The sequence below is a fragment of the Kogia breviceps genome, chromosome 20 (genome assembly GCF_026419965.1).
Source record: "Kogia breviceps isolate mKogBre1 chromosome 20, mKogBre1 haplotype 1, whole genome shotgun sequence".
NCBI lineage: Eukaryota > Metazoa > Chordata > Mammalia > Artiodactyla > Physeteridae > Kogia > Kogia breviceps.
In genome coordinates, this window is record NC_081329.1 from 6,368,704 (window position 1) to 6,389,920 (window position 21,217).

The 21,217-nt window shown below is 44.8% G+C and overlaps 1 protein-coding gene across 1 annotated transcript in view; it reads right to left on the minus strand.

The window, feature by feature from the left end:
• Positions 1-21,217, minus strand: part of MCPH1 (microcephalin 1) — a 211,819-nt gene that overhangs the window by 156,864 nt on the left and 33,738 nt on the right. The window contains 2 exon segments of the mRNA XM_067022552.1: positions 6,939-6,962; positions 6,964-7,049. Of these exon segments, the coding sequence (XP_066878653.1) occupies positions 6,939-6,962; positions 6,964-7,049 (110 nt within the window).

The window sequence follows — 21,217 nt, forward strand, 5'->3', positions numbered from 1 at the left end:
ATAGGTTTACTATCGCTTGGCTGACATCCCCCAAAGGTCCTACTAGCAAGCTAGACCTTAGGAAGCGGCAGCTGTGGCTGTTCCCATGGGGAAGGTGCATCTCCAATTGGCCCAGCCCGCCCAGTGCCCACCGGCAGATGGTAACAGGATTCCTGGCAGTTTCCTCTCTCGGCCTGTGACCTCCGCAGGGGCTGGGGGGGGTGCTCTACCCTGGCCCCTACCCTGACGTGGCCCAGGATGACTGCGGGCGCTCAGCAGAACGGCCTCCGCGCCAGCCCAGTGGCTCTCACACCAAGCACCTCCTGTACGGGACACACCTGAGGGTTCCCGAAGCACACACCTTCGAACACGCACAGCGGCTGCCACGGGGCGCGGAAAATACAGTAGAGAAAAGGGGCTGCCGCTCGAGGATGCTCTTTGAATGTCTTCTCTATAGACAGTTTCTTCTCATACACAACAAGAAAAAAACAACACGCTAACTGAGCCAAAAGCAGCTGCTACAGCACCGAGAGGCCGCGGGTTTCCAGGGCTTCGGAGTCCCATCTGGGGGCGGGCGCGACACCTGTCATAACGAACACACTCCCGCGACCGCACTGCCAGCTGCGGGCGCGCTTTGCCGGAAACGGCTCATCGAAGGGAGGGCAGATGCTTGAAACCCCCGTGCTCGGAATCTAGGGTACCTGCAGGCTCTGCCAGCTCATCTCTCTAATTGTCTGTCTTCAAAGCCCGCCCCCCCGCAGCAGACAGGCCCCATGGGCGGCGGAGGGCGGCGGGAGGCGTCTGAACAACGCGGAGTTACTGGCGTGGAATTTACAGAGGGTGTCATCCTCCAGGAAGCGCACCAACTCCCCCGAGTAGCAACAACAGGCTCGTGCGGAATTGTCGAGAGACAAAATAAATATCACCTGTCATGTGGCTTTCAACTTGAAAGTTAAACTTAAAGACAAAGCGGCCCACCGGATTATACGCTTGCAGCCAAGCACGCTCTCTAATGGCAAAGCGCCCAAGTCCGGGAACCACTGCCGACTGTAACAGCACACTCATGAGATAGTGACTGAGTCTCCAGGAGAGCTGTGAAGTGCTCATTCGGGGACCTTTTCGAGCAGAGGAGACACTAGGGAAAAGAACACGAAACGGGGCTCGGATACCCGACTTCTTCACCCCGGGAGGCTTCCGTCTCCCCAGCGCTCCTGGTCCCTGCCTCCGGGCAGCCCACCCAGGCTGCACCTCCGCTCGAGCCCTCACGTCCGCCCTACGGCCCAGCGCTATCTTCCCGTGCCCCTGTGGCCTCCCTTCTACCTTCTCCCGGCTGCAAGCTTCCTTCTTCGGAGAAGCCCGACCCGGACAGGCTGCGATTCCAAACCTACTGCCCCTCCGAACAAGGGCTCGCTGGGAGCTCCCTCCAGCACCTCCGCGTGATGGCGAGACGGAAAGCGCTTTCTGGAAGAGGTCTCGGTGCTTGAGGAACGGCCACTACGAGGAGCGACGGTGAGCACGTTAGGTCCACCTCACGCAGGCCTCCTAGGAGAGCCCGGGCGTTTCCAGACAGCTGTCATGGTATCAGGAGAGGGGAGCAAATCGCCAGGGCAGGGATCGGGGGCTGGAAACGCACACCGCCTGCCTCCGGGTGCGGCGACAGGGGTTGAGTTCGCGCTAAAGACCGAAAGGGACGAAGCTCCGTCTAACCCTGTAGCACAGGTTCTCACCCGGGGGGATGATCGTCATGTCTGAACCATCCGGTGGGGGGGGGGGGGGGCTTCTCAAAAACGCACCCCAGCTCTCCGCCCCCCCCCATGCCCCGGGGTGCTGTTCTGGCCCAGGCATGACTGTGGTCAGTGAATCCAGGAAGAGACATAGTTTGGGCCATGCTGGAACCTTGAGGGCCATTTTCATTACAGACACGTGCCCGTCTCTGGGGGGGCTAGGGAGGTGGGTGGCAGAGTGTCCCCCCACCAGTCGGCTTTGAGTCCGTATGTGGATGTCATCTTCACCCACGTTTGTGCCGGAAAACAGAGCTGACTTTTGTTGAGTGCCCGTGAATAGCAGGGATCTATCATCCTCAACTCTTTGCAGGTTTCGACTCATTTAATTAGCACAAACCCTGTGAGATTGGCACTGTTATTATGCCTGTTTAATAGAAAAGGAAGCAGAGGCACAGAAATACTAATTTACTTATTCAATGTGACAGAACCACCACATAGTGGAGTCTGGCTCAGGAATCAACGCTTGTGGCAACAATGTCCTGCAATGGAAACCCTTCTTCTTTCACTAATACGAGTCCATTTCACAAGTTTAGGAAGACTATTAAAAAAGAAATGAGGGGCTTCCCTGGTGGCGCAGTGGCTGGGAGTCCGCCTGCCGATGCAGGGGACGCGGGTTCGTGCCCCGGTCCGGGAGGATCCCACGTGCCGCAGAGCGGCTGGGCCCGTGAGCCATGGCCGCTGAGCCTGCGCGTCCGGAGCCTGTGCTTCGCAACAGGAGAGGCCACAACAGTGACAGGCCCGCATACAGCAAAAAAAAACAACCAAAAAACAAAAAAAAACAGATAGCAGAAATAGATTTCTTTGTCAATGACCCATGTATTGTAAGCTAAGATTATGGAGGTGATGATATTGCTTTCCTGGAGTCTCAAAATAAAAAAGGTTCAATGAATTTATAAGCATATGTTTAAAGTAATAAGTCTAAAAAAGATAGTTTCCCACTGATGTACAAAATGACTCTTCCCACTAAAAGTGGGTACTAAACCAAATAATCTCTAATGGAAATTACAGCTCTGAGATTTTGTAATTCTTTATTGAATTATATCTGTTTTCCCTCTTTAAGAGATGGTTAGCGTGTCTTTTGCAACCAATGACTTGCACATTCATCTACAAAATTCTGCTGACTTGGTCTCTCATTGTTCTTTTCTCAGAGAAGGATTTATCCCGTCTCTAATTAGAGGAAAAAAAACGTTTTTAATGGCCATTAAAAATCACCCATTATTTCCAGGAAGGATCGACTAAGTAGTTCAGAACAACTTCCCCATCGTGAACAGTTAGTAAAGCTGGATGGACACAAACCCATGATTTGCGGACAGTGCTGAACTGATAAGACAGTGAATCACAGGAGGAAGAGAAACCCTCAGGTGAGAAAGGGGAGAGCTGGCCTCACAGAGAGAGAGGCTCAGCCTCAGATCACCTCAGTTCCTGGTAGGAAGACATGCCAAAAATAATAAAGCATATTAGAGGAACGTACGACAGAAAACTAAGAGAAACAACAGATAATAAAGACAGAAACTAAGGGAGCCAGAAAACGGAGTTACCCAGTTTAGATTTCAGAATAAGTATGCTAATTATGCATAAAGAAATAAAATACAAAATTAATAATTTTGGCAGAAAGCTGGAAATTTTAAAAAATCCAGGTAGAATAATGACAACTGAAAAATACAATAATGAAGTTTTCAAGTGCCATACACCGGTTTATCATAAGAGTGCACCTATAATATACAGAGGGAGAGGTGAAAGGGCAATCAGTAGCAAATAGCCAGAACGAAATAAGGAGAGAAAAAAGGAGAGAAAAAAAATAGAAATATAGAAGAGTCATGAGGCTTGGGATACAGAAGGCTCAGGTAACACATGTGAGTGAATTTCCAGAAGTGGAAGAAAGAAATGAGACTTCTCCGAAGCAGATGGCGGACCCGAAGACCTGCGACCCTGCAGCAGGCTGACGACAAAAGCAACACTTGGGCGGAGCTGCAGCAAAACTACAGAAAACCGAGAATGAGAAGAGTTCACCCAGAACCTGCTGGGGCTGATTTCAGCATCGTTTTCGGATGCACCAGCATCCTTCCCAGGCCACACCTTCTACCCAGGCTGTGGTCCCTACCTACAGGCTGCCCGCCTTCCACGCTGCACTGTTACACAGCACAGAGCTTCGGATTCACAGCTTCACAGGCCTGCTCTGCGGGGCTGCCCAGAAAGGACATGACCCGTAGGTGCTACGTCAAGTTTAAGATTAAAAAGATCACTAAGGTCCTGGGACACATCTGCTTCAAACCGTTTTCATCGTGACGGAAACAGCATGGACGCTAGCTCCCATGTGAAAATGTCAAAATACAATCCTAAACTCTAGACCCAAGAGTTCTCCATTTCAGTAGAGGCATGTGCTTTAATAATTAGCTGATGAAAGATATTTCCTGTAAAGTTGCTTTACTCAACATTAAAATCCAATTACAAGATATTTTTTAGGAAATGTCAACAATTGTTGTGCTCGATGGAATCTAATCCCTTATATATACTTATACATAAAAACGTAACTATGTTACAAAGTCTGAAATGTCAGTTTAACACAGGTTGTCTTGAAATCTAATAAGGAACAAAAGAAGCAGGGAAGACCTCAGTCTGGGTGGGGAAAAAAGGGAATGAATGGATACTGTCCCAACCCTCAAGACTACCATTATATTTGTAAGTTATAGATCAGAGACCTGTATTTAATTCACCAATTCACAATCCTTGTGGAGCGCCAGGGCACACTTGTAATACCAGTCAACTAAACTTAGTGTTTTTGCTGACTTGCTGTAACATAACAGTAGAAACTCCACTCCCCACACCCATACTCCAAGATCTCAAACTGCCAGGAAGCTATACCTTTAAAATTTTAAATTGCATTTTAAGAAATTTCTATTATCCTTTGTTTTAACCTGTGCAATGATAAACCATGACCGTTCGTCTCTATACTGGGATCTAAATTTAAAAACGCTTAGGCCACAAGCAAACAAATCAGGATTTTAAGCTTTTGTCTTTGTTTTTTACAAGTCTAAACAATAAAATCAGTTTACGTGAGACGTGTTTAGAAACAAACAGAACTTCTTCCAGGATAAATTCCTTGTTTCAACTATGCTAGACAAAGTCCCTAGGGCACAAAAGTGGTTTCCGAACTTTGCTTCATGTTAGAATCAGCTCGGGAGCTTTAAACACTCCTAGTGCCCAAGACGCTCCCCACAGTGGTGGCGTCGGGCTGTCTGGGGGCGTGAGCCAGGGGCCTCGGCAAACTTCAGACCCCCGAGTGATTGCAGTGTGCGGCCACACCGGGGGCCACTGCCCTCAGGCGTGGCGAGGTCTCGGTTCATCAGAGAAAAGGCTGTGCGCTGAATGGGGACAAGACCCGGACGAGGAAGAAGGCCACGTGGAGGACAGCAGATCCAGGCTCTGTCCCTTCTGCCCTGAGGGGGACGCGGTGCCCACGGTGAATCTTCTGCCCTCTCTGAGTACCGCTTTCCTTCCTGTGAAGAAGGAGATTCTATTCCACGTGGGGCTTTCACAGCTCATCGCTGTGATGTAAACGTCGCCTGGGAAATGCCGACTCAGAGGGTCTCAAGTAGGACCGGAGAATCTGCACATTTAAACAAGTCCTCCAGGGGCAGAAGACCTAAATACACATTTCTCCAAAGAAGACACACAGATGGCCAACAGGCATGTGGAAAGATGTTCAACGTCACTAGTCATTAGAGAAATGCAAATCGAAACTACCATGAGGTATCACCTCACACTGCTCAGAACGGCCATTATCAGGAAGTCCACAAGTAATAAATGCTGGAGAGGGTGTGGAGAAAAGGGAACCCTCCTGCACCGCTGGTAGGAACATAAACTGGTGTAGTTATTATGGAAAACAGTATGGAGGTTCCTCAAAAACTAAAAATAGAGTTACCATTCCTGGGCATACATCCAGAGAAAACTCTAATTCGAAAAGATACATGCACCCCAGTGTTCACAGCAACACTATTTCCAATAGCCAAGACATGGAAGCAACCTAAATGTCCATTGACAGAGGAATGGATAAAGAAGATGTGGTACAGATATACAATGGAATATTACTCAGCCATCAAAAAGAATGAAATAATGCCATTTGCAGCAACACAGATGGACCTAGAGATCGTCATACTAAATGAAGTCAGACAGAGACAGACAAATACCATACAATATCACTTATATGTGGAATCTAAAACATGACACAAATGAATTTATTTACAAAACGCAGACTCACAGACGTAGAAAAGACACTTATGGTTACCAGAGGGGAAGGGGGCTGGTGAGAGGCACATTAGGAGTTTGGGCAAAGAAAGCGCTCCAGGCGATTCTTTCTCACCGAACCAGCAGTGATCACTCCCTTCAGCCCTGATGGAACGCATCCGAAGGAGAGGACATAGATAGAACCGCACGCTTCATAAGTATCGGTGGAATGAATGCCAACCAGGTTTTTTTCTTAATTTTTCCAAAGGAAAAACATTAAGTGGCCATGCTGCAACTAGGAAGGAGACGGGAACACAGGGCAACAAAACCTAAATGCAGCCGCAGGGCACCAGCTCTCTACCGAGGTCACCCACGGGGCAGGTACAAAAGCTGTACCAAGATAATGAGTGGCTGATTCAAAAGTTCAGCAGTGAGAGTAGATGCTGAAGAATCATCCGAGTAAGCCTCCAGTGCAAGGAGAGCACCGTACGGCCTCAGAGAAAGAGCCGGGTTCCGAGGCTGCAGCCACAGAGGAGCGGGTGCCCGAGCCTTTCCCTCCGACGGCTTCGAGTCAAACCACGGTTAGCTCACAAATGGAAGATGGTTGGGTTCTTCGCCTCCTACCTAGTGACTGTTTATTCAGATTATAGAACAACAGCAATTGCTGGCACCACCAACCTTCCCTGCTCGAGGGAAGCTGGCGGCATTTTTACAAGCGAGAAAGGCCCTGGCAAAGGGGCAAGAGGAGGCCTGCTCCACCAATAGTAACTCTCTGCCCTGAGTGTGACCAACGTTCTTGGTTTTACCGTCAGTTTCCCAACATCCACGCATCACTAATTTTTAAAAATCAAATACAAGCTGGGCAGAGGAGTTTATGTTTCATTAACCCAGAGCAGAACATCATGATGCCTCAGCATCGGAAAGTTTAAAACAATATTTTCACACACCAACCTTCTGGCCTTTCTCTCTCTTCCGTTGACTCCTCACGAGGTCTGATGAGATCCTTGAAGCCTTCCCATGAGCCATCCAAAACATCATGCCTTGTTGGTCCTCTTTTAACACCTAAAACCCAAGTGGGTCGAAGATTAGTTAGAACTCTACATGGACTGAATACTAACGCAACTTAAGGTGAATAAAAAACGTTTAATTAATTTACTTATGCATTGTGGTAATAAGAAAGTATAGCCTTTTAAAGTAAACATTGCATCCTCCTTGCTTGTTGAGATCTAGTTAGAACATTCAGTTTATTCCACTCCAATATCCCACGCAATTCACTAACTCAAGGGTCAGAAACAACTGTGCCTGTCACATGAAAATGTACTAGTTCAACAGAACTCCATGCATCCAATGATGATGCAAAATGATGCCTATACCTTATGCACTATTCAAACTCCAATTCTTAGGGTTTTACATAATGATCAAAACCCAGCTTCTCAGAGAAGGCAGTTCTGTATTCGAGGAAATAAGTAACCTTAGCTTTGGGGTGAGTCTGAGTTACTCCAGCCAAAAGTCTTCAGTACAAAGTTTCAGGTTACAATCTACAAATGACAGGTGGTGATTTTACTCAAACTTCCACCTTAGACCAACCTCTTGTCGTGAAGACACACAAACCAAAAAGAAGATATTCATCACGCGAGATTCGGTTTCGTCAGATGCTAAATGGTGTAGAAACCCTAAGTAGCCCAGAGTGGAGGGTGAACTGTCTGATTCATCCACTGCTACAACTTTATGGTGTGCTCCCTGGTCTCATCCTTTCCTCCCCAAATAGTTTGCCTGATGTCTGACTTTGCCGATACTTTGAAGAAGGACTAAGCGTACCAGCCGCCACTTATACGCGGTCTCAGCAGGATGATTCGCACCTCGACACGAAGGGCACACAGCAGCCTCGGGGATGCTCGGGTCCGAGCCACGGCCGTGCCACACACCCACCTTCCACGTCATCCCCCTCTGTCACTGATGGGCTTGTCAACAAGTATCTAGTGCTCAGGGGCCGCCCACCAGAGATGCGAAGATACGCAAATACTGGCCCCGCCCTCAGGGAGCTCACAACCCAACACGAAACGTAGACATAGCGAAATGAACATGATACAAGGCTAAAATGATTTAAGAGCCATCGGGAATTACACATCATATAACATGAGAGTGACTGCTGTGCAGATATTTCCATAAAATAGGATGCTCTGATAAAACAGATATAATTAAGTTTATTTATCAGGAGGATCTGATTTGAAACTTTTAACTCTTCTTTCAAAAATGGGGCTTTAGCTCAGTGAAAACAAAATGCAGAACAACAATGGTTAAGTATGTCGTTGAATTCAAACTAGTTATCTTCAGCTTGGGCCCCCAGGTGTTTTAAGGTCAGGTCCTGACCCGCCTATACACCCCAATCCTGGGCTCCTTTGGAGGCTCGAACCAGTCACGTGCTGATCCCACCATCTCCCCGGCCAGCTTATAGTTTTCCCTGCGTTCACTCCTCTCCCGGTCCCACTTCAGTCCCACGTGACACTGCCCAACCCTGGCGATGGCTGCGGCTAGCTAAATAGAGACCTTACTCGGAGTGGATGGGTTAGCAGGCCACATAAAAGGGCATTCTGCATACAACAGCGTGTGCTGAGATCTATCGCTATGCTAAGTTTCCCACTTGTACTCATTTCGCCTCAGTTCTAGCTGAGAACAATGAAATAGGCTTTAAAGCATTTTGCAGGGCTTCCCTGGTGGCGCAGTGGTTGAGAATCCGCCTGCCGATGCAGGGGATACGGGTTCGTGCCCCGGTCCGGGAAGATCCCACATGCCGCGGAGCGGCTGGGCCCGTGAGCCGTGGCCGCTGGGCCTGCGCGTCCGGAGCCTGTGCCCCGCAACGGGAGAGGCCACAACAGTGAGAGGCCCGCGTACCACAAAAAAAAAAAAAAAAAAAAAAAAAAAAAAAAAAAAAAAAAAGCATTTTGCAGACAAAAAGATCCAGAAAACGCATGATAGCCATTTAAAACCTAAGACAGACGGACATCGGTGATGACATGTTTTCACAATCATGCAGTCACAAAATGATACAAGCAAATGCTTTCTTATGTGGTTACGTTAAAACCGCATTTCACAACAGCCACAGTCATTGACTGATATGCTCTCTTTCAGGATGTCATCAGTAAACCCAAAGCCGCTGAGAGTGCCGAGGAAGGCGAGAACGGGCAGGTCAGTGAGCAAACGCTGACCCCAGTCTTCCTGGCTCTCTATCTCTTGGAGACTCTTGTTATGGTTGCTGCTTAAGTGGGTGGTCATTGCCTCAGAAGTGATTTCACCGTAGCCCATGAAGTCATCCTTTGCCGAAGGGTTCTAGTTTAATGTCCCTTGCTAAGACCTCCCACCTGAGGTGCAACTTGACAAACCCAACCACCTAACGGACATCTATCAAGAACGCGCCCGAGACATTTCAGCTGGCGAGCCACGCTCCACCCTGTGGCTGTTCTTCCTTCCACGCATCCCAGGGTGATGAGTATTATCAACCGTCCAGGACCAGTCATAGATCCTAGACTCTTTTCTCTCCCCTCACTTTCATTCTTCATTATATAAGTGACTCACTGCCTCCATTTTCAAAAAAGGATCAAACACAGAGAGAAAATAACTTCACGACCCCAGGCTGTTTATCGTTGTTATGTTGCCTGAATTTTCACCATTTAGAAATTTGTCTGGGTCGTCAATATCATCAAATACTGATACACCAAGGTGAGAAAGTGAACTCACTCACCTCTCAGAGTCAATTAGTTAAATCACTACCTTCCCTCACCCAATGGAAATGAGCAGGATTAAGAGATACTTTTTTTTTTTTTTCCCGGTACGCGGGCCTCTCACTGTTGTGGCCTCTCCCGTTGTGGAACGTAGGCTCCGGACGCGCTGGCTCAGCGGCCATGGCTCATGGGCCCAGCCGCTCCGCGGCATGTGGGATCTTCCCGGACCGGGGCACGAACCCGTGTCCCCTGCATTGGCAGGTGGACTCTCAACCACTGCGCCACCAGGGAAGCCCAAGAGATACTTTTGATACTAAGGGAAGATCTCTCTGGAGGCAGAACCAGCCAAAGGCAGCATGAGAACATATGGTTGAGAAAACCATTAAATTTATTAAGAGAAACTTGGTCCATGAAGACTAGGGGACATAGCTTCAAGATGGCGGAGGAGTAAGACGTGGAGATCATCTTCCTCCCCACAAATAAATCAAAAATACAACTACACGAGGAACAGCTCCTGCAGAACACCTACTGAATGCTGGCAGAAGACCTCAGACTTCCCAAAAGCTGTGTGGCTGACAGGGTCTTCATGCTCCAGCCAGGTGTCAGGCCTGAGCCTCTGAGGTGGGAGAGCCGAGTTCAGGACGTGGGTCCACCAAAGACCTCCCAGCCCCACGTAATATCAATCGGCGAGAGCTCGCCCAGAGATCTCCGTCTCAATGCTAAGACCCAGCTCCACTCAACAACCAGCAAGCTCCAGCAAGTGCTGGACCAGCAAGTTCTGGACACCCTATGACAAACAACTAGCAAGCCAGGAACACAACCCCATCCATTAGCAGAGAGGCTGCGTAAAATCATAATAAGTTCACAGACACCCCAAAACACACCACCAGACGCGGTCCTGCCCACCAGAAAGACAAGACCCAGCCTCATCCACCAGAACACAGGCACCAGTCCCCTCCACCAGAAAGCCTACAAAACTCACTGAACCAACCTTAGCCACTGGGGTCAGACACCAAAAACGAGAACTATGAACCTGCAGCCTGCAAAAAGGAGACCCCAAAAACAGTAAGTTAAGCAAAATGAGAAGACAGAGAAATACACAGCAGATGTAGGAGCAAGGTAAAAGCCCACCAGACCAAACAAATGAAGAGGAAATAGGCAGTCTACCTGAAAAAGAATTCAGAGTAATGATAGTAAAGATGATCCAAAATCTTAGAAACAGAATGGAAAAAATACAAGAAACTTTTTAACAAGGATCTAGAAGAACTACAGAACAAACAAACAATGATGAACAACACAATAAGTGAAATTTAAAATTCTCTAGATGGAATCAACAGCAGAATAACTGAGGCAGAAGAACGGATAAGTGACCTGGAAGATAAAATAGTGGAAGTAACTACCACAGAGCAGAATAAAGAAAAAAGAATGAAAGGAATTGAGGACAGTCTCAGAGACCTCTGGGACAACATTAAACACACCAACATTCGAATTATAGGGGTCTCAGAAGACGAAGAGAAAAAAAAGGGACTGAGAAAATATTTGGAGAGATTATAGTTGAAAACTTCCACAATATGGGAAAGGAAATAGTCAAGTCCAGGAAGCACAGAGTTCCATACAGGATAAATGCAAGGAGAAACACTCCAAGACACATAATAATCAAACTATCAAAAATTAAATACAACAAAAATATATTAAAAGCAGCAAGGGAAAAGCAACAAATAACATACAAGGGAATCCCCATAAGGTTGACAGCTGATCTTTCAGCAGAAACTCTGCAAGCCAGAAGGGAGTGGCAAAACATATTTAAAGTAATGAAAGGGAAAAACCTACAACCAAGATTACTCTACCCAGCAAGGATCTCATTCAGATTCAATGGAAAACTTAAACCCTTTACAGACAAGCAAAAGTTAAGAGAATTCAGCACCACTAAACCAGCTATACAACAAATGCTAAAGGAATTTCTCTAGGCAGGAAACAAAGGAGAAGGAAAACACCTACAATAACAAACCCAAAACAATTAAGAAAATGGTAATAGGAACACACATAATGATAACTACCTTAAATGTAAATGGTTTAAATGCTCCAACCAAAAGACACAGACTGGCTGAAAGGATACAAAAACAAGACCTGTATATATGCTGTCTATAAGAGACCCACTTCAGACCTAGGGACACATACAGACTGAAAGTGAGGGGATGGAAAAAGATATTCCATGAAAATGAAAATCAAAAGAAAGCTGGAGAAGCAACACTCATATCAGATAAAATAGACTTTAAAATAAAGACTATTACAAGAGACAAAGAAAGACACTACATAATGATCAAGGGATCAATCCAAGAAGAAAGTATAACAATTTTGAGTATTTATGCACCAAACATAAGAGTACCTCAATACATAAGGCAAATGCTAACAGACATAAAAGGGGTAATCAACAGTAACGCAATCACCGTAGGGGACTTTAACACCCCACGTTCACCAATGGACAGATCATCCACAATGAAAATAAATAAGGAAACACAAGCTTAAAATGATACATTAAACAAGATGGACTTAATTGACATTTATAGGACATTCTATTCAAAAACAACAGAACACACTTTCTTCTCAAGTGCTCATGAAACATTCTCCGAGATAGATGATATCTTGAGTCACAAATCAAGCCTTGGTAAATTTAAGAAAATTGAAACCGCATCAAGTATCTTTTCCAACCACAATGCTATGAGACTAGATGTCAATTACAAGAAAAACTCTGTGAAAAATACAAACACAGGTAGGCTAAACAATACACTACTAAATAACAAGAGATCACTGAAGAAATCAAAGAGGAAATAAAAAACTACCTAGAAACAAATGAGAATAAAAACACAATGACCCAAAACCTATGGGATGCAGCAAAAGCAGTTCTAAGAGGGAAGTTTATAGCAATACAGTCCTACCTCAAGAAACAAGATACATCTCAAATAAATAACCTAACCTTACAGGGCTTCCCTGGTGGCGCAGTGGTTGGGCGTCCGCGTGCCGATGCAGGGGACGCGGGTTCGTGTCCCGGTCTAGGAAGATCCCACATGCCGTGGAGCGGCTGGGCCCGTGAGCCATGGCCGTTGGGCCTGCACGTCCAGAAGCCTGTGCTCCACCATGGGAGAGGCCACAACAGTGAGAGGCCCACATACCACAAAAATAATAATAATAATAATTTTAAAATAATAATAATAACCTAAACTTACAGCTAAAGAAATTAGAGAAGGAAGAACAAAAAGCCCCCAAAGTTAGCAGAAGGAAAGGAATCATAAAGATCAGAAATAAATGAAAAATAAATGAAGGAAACAATAGCTAAGATCAATAAAAGTAAAAACTGGTTCTTTGAGAAGATAAACAAAATTGATAAACCACTAGCCAGGCTCATCAAGAAAAAAAAGGGAGAAGACTCAAATCAACAGAATTAGAAATGAAAAAGGAGAAGTAACAACTGACACTGCAGAAATATAAAGGATCATGAGAGATTACTACAAGCAACTCTATGCCAATAAAATGGACAACCTGGAAGAAATGGACAAATTCTTAGAAAACCACAACCTCCCGAGACTGAACCAGGAAGAAAGAGAAAATATGAACAGACCAATCACAAGCACTGAAATTGAAACTGTGATTAAAACTCTTCCAACAAAACAAAAGCTCAGGACCAGATGGATTCACAGGCAAATTCCATCAAACATTTAGAGAAGAGCTAGCACCAATGCTTCTCAAGCTCTTCCATAATATAGCAGAAGGAGGAACCCTCCAAAGTCATTCTACAAGGCCAAAGTCACCCTCATACCCAAACCAAAGATGTCACCAAAAAAGAAAACTACAGGCCAATATCACTGATGAACACAGATGCAAAAATCCTCAACAAAATACTAGCAAACAGAATCCAACAGCACATTAAAAGGGACATACACCATGATCAAGTGGGGTTTATCTCAGGAATGTAAGGATTCTTCAATATACGCAAATCAATCAATGTGATAAACCATATTAACAAATTGAAGGAGAAAAACCATATGATCATCTCAATAGATGCAGAAAAACCTTTCGACAAAATTCAACACCCATTTATGATAAAAACTCTCCAGAAAGTACTCATAGAGGAAACTTACCTCAACATAATAAAGGCCATATATGACAAACTGGCAACCAACATCATTCTCAATGGTGAAAACCTGAAACCATTTCCTCTAAGATCAGGAATAAAACAAGGTTGCCCACTCTCACCACTATTATTCAACATAGTTTTGGAAGTTTTAGCCACAGCAATCAGAGAAGAAAAAGAAATAAAAGGAATCCAAATCGGAAAAGAAGTAAAACTGTCACTGCAGATGACATGATACGATACACAGAGTATCCCAAAGATGGTACCAGAAAACTACTAGAGCTAATCAATGAATTTGGTAAGGTAGCAGGATATAAAATTAATGCACAGAAATCTCTTGCATTCTATACACTAATGATGAAAAATCTGAAAGAGAAATTAAGGAAACACTCCCATTTAACCACTGCAACAAAAAGAAAAAAACACCTAGGAATAAACGTACTTAAGGAGACAAAAGAACTGTATGCAGAAAACTAGAAGACCCTGATGAAGGAAATTAAAGATGATACAAACAGATGGAGAGATATACCATGTTCTTGGATTGGAAGAATTAACATTGTGAAAATGACTACTACCCAAAGCAATCTACAAATTCAGTGCAATCCCTATCAAACTACCAACAGCATTTGTCACAGAACTAGAACAAAAAATTTCACAATTTGTATGGAGACACAAAAGACCCCGAATAGCCAAAGCAATCCTAGAAAGAAAAACAGCTGGAGAAATCGGGCTCCTGGACTTAAGACTATACTACAAAGCTACAGTAATCAAGACAGTATGGTATTGGCACAAAAACAGAAATACAGCTCAATGGAACAGGATAGAAAGCCCAGAGATAAACCCACACACATATGGTCAACTTATTTTTGATAAAGGAGGCAAGAATATACAATGGAGATAAGACAGCCTCTTCAATAAGTGGTGCTGGGAAAACTGGACAGCTACATGTCAAAGAATGAAATTAGAACACTCCCTCCCCAACACCATACACAAAAATAAACTCAAAAGAGATTAAAGACCTAAATGTAAAGCCGGACAGTATAACACTCTTAGAGGAAAATACAGGCAGAACACTCTATGACATACATCACAGCAAGATCCTTTCTGACCCACCTCCTTGAGAAATGGAAATAAAAACAAAAATAAACAGATGGGACCTAATGAAACTTAAAAGGCTTTTGCACAGCAAAGGAAACCATAAATAAGATGAAAAGACAACCCTCAGAATGGGAGAAAATATTTGCAAACGAAGCAACGGACAAAGGATTAACCTCCAAAATATACAGGCAGCTCGTGCAGCTCAATATCAAAAAAACATACAACCCAATCCAAAAATGGGCAGAAGACCTAAATAGATATTTCTCCAAAGAAGACATACAGATTGCTAACAAACACATGAAAGGATGCTCAACATCACTAATCACTAGAGAAATGCAAATCAAAACTACAGTGAGGTATCAACACATCAGTCAGAGAGGCCATCATCACAAAATTTACAAACAGTAAATGCTGGAGAGGGTGTGGAGAAAAGGGAACCCTCTTGCACTGCTGGTGGGAATGTAAATTGATACCAGCCACTACAAAGAACAGTATGGAGGTTCCTCAAAAAACTAAAAATAGAACTACCATATGACACTGCAATCCCACTACTGGGCATATACCCTGAGAAAACCATCATTCAAAAAGAGTCATGTACCACAATGTTCACTGCAGCTCTATTTACAATAGGCAGGACATGGAAGCAACCTAAGTGTCCATCGACAGATGAATGGATAAAGAAGATGTGGCTCATATTATATACAACAGAATATTACTCCACCATAAAAAGAAATGAAATTGAGTTATTTGTAATGAGGTGGATGGACCTAGAAACTATAATACAGAGTGAAATAAGTCAAAGAAAAACAAATACCGTATGCTAACACATATATATGGAATCTAAAAAAAAAAAAAAGGTTCTGAAGAACCTAGGGGCAGGACAGGAATAAAGATGCAGACGTAGAGAATGAACCTGAGGCATGGGGAAGGGGAAGGGGAAGCTGGGACGAAGTGAGAGAGTGGCATGGACATATATACACTACCAAATGTAAAATAGCTAGCTAGTGCGAAGCAGCCGCATAGCACAGGGAGATCAGCTTGGCGCTTTGCGACCACCTAGAGGGGAGGGATAGGGAGGGTGGGAGGGAGATGCAAGAGGGAGGAGATATGGGGATATATGTTTATGTATAGCTGATTTACTGTATTGTACAGCAGGAACTAACACACCATTGTAAAGCAATTATACTCCAATAAAGATTTTACAAAAAGAAAAAAGAAAAGAAACTTGGTCCATGTCAAAGTTTTGTCCAGGGCAGTGAAATACAAAATAAACTTATTCCCAACAATCTATCCTCCTGCACATCCTACTTTCCTACTTCCAAGACACAGAATTAAGACTAATAATACTATTGCTAATAATATATTAAAGCAATTAATATTTACAGGTATAAGACACTCTAAGATCAACTATATCAAAGAAAAAAAGGCTTCTGAAGGCTGATTTAAGAATCTATAATTTTAACAATAAAGGTGTACACTAATCAATACAAAATGTTAGTGGAAAGAGCCTTAAAAGACACCCAGGAAAAATCCTTTCCATATATACTTTTGGGATTTGGATACGTGCCAGTTCACAAGTTCTATACAAGCAATACTCAGCCGACAAGAGAATACACAAACACACACACATTCATCTGCTAAAGTATCAAGTTCACTTTGTTAACCAAGAAAACAAAAATAAAATCTACTGATGATCTTCAAAAGATGATGTGGAATCTTTTCCTTTATAATCATTTTAGAGATCATTAAAATCTGGATTTTAAATACGTATATCAGTTTTAATACCATATAACCTCTCCCATTAGGGGTCATCTCTCCATCTTTTGAATTGCCTGATCCTCATATATGGATTAACTTGACTACGTCATCCCTGCATGTCTAATAAGCTCCTGAAGGAAAAGGGACAGAGCTTTACATCATTAACTCCCCTTGTGCTTATGTGTTGGACATAGGTGATTAGCGAATAAATGAATAAATACACAAATGAGCCAATCAAGCAGTCCAATAATCAGTGGGTTCTAATACCCTCCTTGGAGCCACACAGGGTGAGTAACCTGTGTCGAGCTGTTGTGATGTGTTACCTCCAGTGAGCAGACTGGCAGGTTCTGGGGAAGAGGGTGTGGAGAAACTCTCTCTGAATATATTTGTATTTTACTTGAATTATCCAGAAGTACAGTAATTAATCTTCAATTTTAAATACTTAAGGAATCCATGTACACGTATGCCTACCTACTTGGTACAATAGTAAATCATACTTTCTCTTAAATGAAGAAATATTCAGAATATGCAAAATATTCTACATTGAATATCTAAGTGTCTATAATTTGCTGGGCTTTGTTGTCATAAATCATGTATGAAATATTTTTAATTAATTCAATTGTAAATGGTATATCTGCTGATGACTTCAGTGAGATGTATCAGTTACATTATAAGATTATCACTTTCTCAAAAGGCTGCAAAACAAATCTGAAATTATAAAAGCAATTCCCTGCCTGGGGTTACAAATGAAGAAATATACAAAATACCTTCTACAGACAATTACTATAGCATTTTTGCCTATAATTCTCCACTAATTAAAGTGATAATCCAGATAAACCCCCTACTGAAGCATGTTAATCACTTCTCTAAGCAGACACTACTATTCATGTCACCTTGCCCTTCAAAGACCAAGCCTCATAATCCTTCCCAACTCAGAGACACAGGCGGTGACCACCAACAAACCCACCAAAGCCAGCACAGACCCCTCCTGCCATTTCTGTCCCAAGGATTAGTGCACTATGACAGAGCAACATAGTGTCATGAAGGCTTTAAGTTAGCACATTGCATCATAGACTGCATGACATGAAGTACGTGTGCTAGTGCTTCTCTATCAAGACACCCCCGCCAGTAGTGGTGAGCTCACAGAAACATCACACTTCAGAGACAACTCCTATAAACCCTCCCGCCCAATACTAGATGCTTTGTTAACTGGCAAAATGGATGAAAGAAATGAGTGGTAACTGGTGATATCATCGGCTTGTTAATCAGAGCAATGGAAGCCAGGAATGTTTCTCAGTTAAATTCATGGATTGGCTAAAATATCACAGGGCCCTCCTATCCGTGTCTGAGTAGGCCATGTGCCATAGCTGGTACCTAGGGGGCGTATCCAAGACTTGGTCCCTAAATAGTCCTATAAGAAACTGCAGGGCTGAGGGTTACCTACTGGCCTGATGCTGCCCAGTTTCCAGAAATGAGCCCCGAGAATCCCGTCTGCCTCTACTAAACCTTTCAGATGAGGTACAGACAGTTAACTTAAAGGACAAGATCTGGGACTTCAGCTTATAGGTCTGATTTGTGGACAGTTCCCCACCTGCATGCCAATAATGTTTTATAGTATCTGCGTGTCTGGAGACTTGCTTTCCATAAGCGCTGGTAGACAGAGCTTGCAGAAGAGGGCAAACTGGCCTTCGTCGATCTCTACTGGCGACTATTATTCCTCACAAAGAACCCAATAATTGGACATGGCCAAACTGTTTAGAAAAGGCACGCGCCTGTGCTGACATGCAACCCCATCACCCAGAGCAAAGCCTCGCTCAGACCAAGGGACCAGAGTGAGGGCGTGGGCGTGGGAAGGATTTCCTTCTGGTGCTGCCGGCGGCCCCGCGGCACCCGTGGGACCACTCCAGCCACCTTTGTTACTGAGAAACAGGCATCGGCCAAGCTGCGCGCTATTTCAGGATGACGAATCGGCTTCTTCTAGTTGACAGTGAAAACGGACCTCAGGTGGGCGAAGAGCTGTGGCCAGCGACATCTAGCAGCTTTACATACTTCCCGCCTGCGGTGCCAGAAGTTAAAACAAGAAGATCTCTGTTGTCGTGCTAATTTGATCACGCTCCAGTTCCAGCAACGTTTTACAGACCTTGAGGCAGGAGCAAAGGGGATTTACTCAAAACCCACACGACTGCACAGAGGAGCTTCACCTGCTCCAGGAGGACCTGCTCCGGGGAACACGCAGGGGACACTCTAATCAACGCCTGTAGATCGTTCCTAGGCAAGCACGCGCTCGATGAAAACCGCCTGCTTCGGGAGTGGTAGTCGATCTGTGTGAAACGGCATTTTCAAAGGTGAAATACGTAAAATCTTATTACACGTCAGCCTTAATAAACATTGGCGATCAATTTTGGTATCACGCAATCTGAACCCCAATTAAGTTAACCCTCCCCCAAAGGAGAATTCTACTCTCATTAGACTTGTATTACAAAAAAGTTGTACTCAACTTCCAGTGTAGCCAATAAAAATTTTGTAAAAATGTCTTTTTCTCATTGTATAACTACATACCTTGATTTTGCCTCCTGGCCCACAACGTCTAAAATATTTACTATCTGACTCATTACAGAAAAATTTCATTGACTCCTGAAACATATTTTAAAATGAGGTAGATCTATTGCTCTGTTGATACTGATATGGAAATGACATATTTTTCAAAGAACCAGATTTTAAGGGAATAGGATAATGTAATCCTACGTATGCGATAAAATCTCCTTAAAACATCTTCTTGCACTTGTGTTTGTACACACACACACACACACGAACACACAATGTCCAGAAGGAAACACAACTGCTGGCAGACTGCCTCTAGCAGACACTCCCAGGGTTACGTCCAAAACAAACCACAACTGGTTACTCCCTGCTTAAAACCCACCAGTGGCTCCTCATCACATTTGAAAACAAAACAAAGCCACCCCAGGCTTGTTGGGGCCTCTCTGACTACATTCCCTCCCGGTCTCACTCAGCCCAGAGAGCTGTCGCTATGGTGGCTTCTGTGCGGCGCTTGTGGGCATTTTCTACCTCAGGACATTTGCACTTGCTGTTTCCTCTGGCTGAAACACGATCCCCGGCCACAAGGTACCTCTTCTCCCACGCCCAGGCCTGGGAGCCAACATCCCCGGCTCCGAGAGGCCTTCCCTAACCTAACCAGTGCACTTGTCTCACACAGCATGCTACCTGCCATGATGCTGACGTACACTTGCTGTCCCCTCCTCCTCACTAGAATGTAACCTCTGCGGGGGCAGGGGCACTGCCTCCTGCTCTGCTGTCTCCCTGGGAACTAGAAGGGACCCCAGGACACAACAGGTGTACAAAACCCCTGTTAAATGAACTAACGAAAAGGGGTAGATGAGGAGAGTAGGACAGGATGATTTTACCCTTTTTAGCGGTTTCTCTTACACTGCACCGAGCATGTATTTGTGTATTTGCATGAAACTAGAGAATGAAAAGCTTAGAAAGAAAACAATTATTGGTTAACATGACTTCAAAGGTTACTGTTTTTCTAAAAATCAGAAGTTTCTCCCTCCATTCTTGTCCTGTTAACATTTATCACCGAGTGTCTTTGTAACCTCTTCTCACAACCTTTGCTGCACACTATCTATCTTAGACACTACCAAGGGCGATGAGTAAAAGTGAACGGAAACAGAAATTGAAAAAAGACTTTTATTGCAACATAAACGATTTGGAGACGTACAGCTTGGAGTACAGGGTGGGCTTCACCGCTTTGCAATTTCGGCCTCTACGAATGTCTTAAGGTAGCCCGCAGGCCATGTGCTTTTACTTGGTGGGGGGGGCGGTCCCAGAGAAAGGTGTGATACCAGGCTGGCTGACTGTGGACCACCTAGGACATCAGTGGGTCTGATTTCACCACCATAAGACAAAGGGCTAGGTTTAGGCTAGACAACAGCTAAGTCTTCCTGTCCTAAATTCAATGATTTTCTCTCTCTCGGGATGATGTAAAAGGCGGCGATCTACACGTCCTGACGTTAGGGCACAGAGAATGTCTGATTCCGCCTCTGAGATCGGTTACGCCAGGGCCCTGCCTGCAGCCCGTGACCCCTCACCACACGTGCCCCAGACTCCACGGGGCCCCCGGGCAGGAGCATCACACTGTGCACAGCGCTGGGGCCGCAGGGCGCTCCACACAACCTGAAAGCAGATTTTTTTTTTTACTTGACTTATGTTTGCACGTCATTAAGCATTATTCAAAAGCTGAAAGAATACACAAGATGAAAACTGAGAAGAACGAGAATGTAAGCTTCAAGAACCGGATATTCTTTTTTTTTTTTTTTTTTTGCGGTATGCGGGCCTCTCACTACTGTGGCCTCTCCCGCTGCGGAGCACAGGCTCCGGACGCGCAGGCTCAGCAGCCACGGCTCACGGGCCCAGCCGCTCCGCGGCACATGGGATCCTCCCGGACCGGGGCGCGAACCCGCGTCCCCCGCATCGGCAGGCGGACTCTCAACCGCTGCGCCACC